Consider the following 3,120-nt stretch of genomic DNA (forward strand, 5'->3'; position numbering starts at 1 on the left):
GAATTCCAGTAACAAAATGCGATGGAGAGGCACGATGGAGGTTATCACTTTTGTATTCCAACCCCCTATGCTTGTGCTGGGAAACCCAAGTCAAGGAGCTAGGCTAGATAGAGACAGGGACAAAGTCTTGAAAGGGATGGTGGGCAACCCAGGGTCATACCAAAAATGAGTTGTGTTCCCACTCCCCGAAATTTGAATAGAAATGTTTTAAGTCTAGGTAAAACCAAACTCGGGCTATTCTAAATTCTAGATCTTTTTTTCTTCCAAACCAAAGGGCGAAGCGGGGATGTATGAGGGAAATATTTTCCCTTGATGACCTTAGCCCATATCATCAACTGGTTAAGTCAACAAACGCCAAGCTTGTTTGATCATCGAGGCTTGGTTATGGTGAGCATCGGGGTGAAGACCCAAGGACATGGTGGCTTTTGTAATGCCAGTAAATTTATGAGATTAACTAGAATTTCCTATCTTGAATTTGAAAACAATGGAGTCCAGGGATGAACATATCAATTTAGGCAATAGGAGGCAACCCATATGGTGTGATGGAATAGAAACAATAATAGATTTAATCAAAACTCGTCTACTTGCAAAGGAAAGGCAACTAGACACCGCCAACCAAGTAGCTACTAGGTCCCCAGAAACTTGAAATCCTTGACTTGAGAGCGCGAATGAGAGAGTATGGAGAGAGTAAGTTCCAAGATACTTGTTGGACCTGTCCATCTCACTAATTCCCATAATTTGACACAGAGAAGCTCTCGACTGAGAGAAGCATTAGCAAAGAAATACAATCCACTATTTTGAAAGTTAATATTTTTACTAAGAGATTAGTCAAAAGGTCCAAAGTAGAGCTTATAACAAAAGAGCAAAAGGAAAACAAGTAGAACACTTTCTTTTTTGGGTAAACAATTAGAACATTGAAATCATTGCTTAAACAATTTAACCAACATAGTACGCATAATGTTCTTTTACAGAAGTAAAACATAAGGAGCTGTTTTCCAAAATATAATTGTCTAGCAAAATCACTTTGGTTCCCAGCGTCTTGCCTTGGCATGTTTTCCATTAATGTTAAAATTCACCTTCTCTTGGCCATTAAGAATTGTTTCAAGTGTTGAACCTTGCTTAAAGACCACCAATGCAAACAATGATTGCACATTTTGAGGAACCACCTCTTGCATGTAAATTGATTCAACACAGTCTCCATGCAATTTGGTAAGAAAGTCGAGTACTTCAAACGCTGATACTGGATACCCTCTGGAGAATGTCATGAACATGCTTTTATCTTCTTCTCGTTCCTTTATATTCCATTGGCTCATCATAGCACATAAGTTCGTCTCAGCTGCTGTCGATAAGGCTTGATTCATCTGTTTTTCTCTGGAACCACCGACGAACCCACGACCTTCACCATAGGGAATGGTTTGTTTAGGTCTAGTAGTATCAAACATCTTGTTGACAGCTTCACCAAAGGCCCTAGTCTGTCTTTCTTCAGTATAACTTCCTTTACTGCTACCCTCACCATAGGGCTTTATCATGAGCCTTTCTCTATTATCATCCGACATGTTGAAAACTTCACCAGAAGGCACGGCCCTGGACCTGGGCACCATTTTGCTGACATTCTGTGTTGCTTCCCAGATGGGTCTGCTCCAGAGTGGTGTCATTGCTTGTTGGGTTGCTAAATTGATTGCAATATCCCTGATTTGAGACATTGCTGGTTGGATTGCACTTGCTACTGACTGCAACTCAATGTCCACAAATCTTCTGGCACAAATATTTTCTGTAACCCTAAGCATTCCCTCTAGTACTTGCCTTCTATTGTTATTCAATATCTGTAGAGAAATGGCTTTATTTGTAACCATCTGCATGAATGGCATTTCATTAAGAGGATGATCAAGAATTCTACCCGTCTTGATACATTCCAGGCATATCAATGTTTCCTTCGACAGAAAACGAATGACTGCATTTGATGCTGCCAGTAGCTTCACCATAATGTTAGGAATTCCTAAATCTGCAAGCCACACCCATAAGGTAATAACTTGCCATGCAGCTGAGCCGCCCTGTTGGAAATCAATTATCACAAGACGTGAAAATAGCTTCCCTTCATTGGACTCAAACCACTTCAGTTGTTCTACCGTCACTTGTGGTTCCATAGTGTGTTGTGTACCGAAAATGATATTGAGATCTGGCAATCTTCAACTGAAAATTTGAATTGGTATACATACTAAGACTGAACATCAGTGTGCAAATTTGATAAATACAGACTCAAAAAAGAAGAAGAAAGAAAGCGTTTTCATTTGAGGGCAAAACACAGTTCAATTAGCAAAAATATAGAGAGGCCTCTTCAGAGTTACTATATGCATGCAATATTCCTATCCAAGTTGATACTCATACAAATAAGGTCTAACTTGTATGGTAGTTTGAGAAATCAAATTGCAACTAAGAGAGAGATCCTAATTATTGATTATCTTGATATCTAGAAGGCAAACTGAATTTTTTGAACCTTAAGAGACAAAGAAAGATGATCCTAATAATACTTCTAACCGATACATATAAATTCATGAACATAGAAACAATAAATCCCAAATGCAAGAAAATAATCAAATACCAGAATTGCAAAGGATACCCCATCTTAATATAGAGAATATAGATGATAAAAGATTTGGGTTTATTGATACTCTATTTGTAGCCCCTAAGTACATGCACGCGTTAGAGATTTCAAAAGATTTCCAAGTAAGAAAAAAAAAGTTAATGATGAAAACTCTATAGCCCCAAACCCCCCCCCCTTCTGGCATACAGTCTTTCTTTATTTATGCTATAATGATCAAAATTCCTTTGCAGACATTGCAAAATTTATGTAGTATGTCTACGTTAGCAAAGAAATTGTTGGAGTAAGGTTGTGTGGGAAAATTCCTCCCACCAGCCCCCACCCATCAGGATTTTTGTTGGCGCCTGCGCGGATATCCATCTGCGCAGGCCTTAAACTGTGACAGGTGTCTTTCAGAAAATGGATGGCTGAGATTTATTTATCATTTAACAAGTTTTAAATATTACAATCATGCATCCTTCAAAATTTCTAAATTTATAAAAATCATCATGTTACATCTATCACCACCAACACCACCCGCC

At 38.6% G+C, this 3,120-nt stretch overlaps 1 protein-coding gene across 1 annotated transcript; it reads right to left on the minus strand.

The window, feature by feature from the left end:
- Positions 1-1,019: 1,019 nt before the first annotated feature.
- LOC149029208 (uncharacterized) lies at positions 1,020-2,144 on the minus strand. Its single transcript, XM_089142648.1, has one exon. It carries the CDS (start codon positions 2,142-2,144, stop codon positions 1,020-1,022), a length of 1,125 nt encoding a protein of 374 aa, XP_088998774.1.
- Between the last annotated feature and the right edge of the window lie 976 nt (positions 2,145-3,120).

The sequence above is a fragment of the Hakea prostrata genome, chromosome 1 (assembly GCF_041222555.1).
Source record: "Hakea prostrata isolate BN-2017 chromosome 1, UWA_Hpros_2, whole genome shotgun sequence".
In the NCBI taxonomy this organism is placed as follows: Eukaryota; Viridiplantae; Streptophyta; class Magnoliopsida; order Proteales; family Proteaceae; genus Hakea; species Hakea prostrata.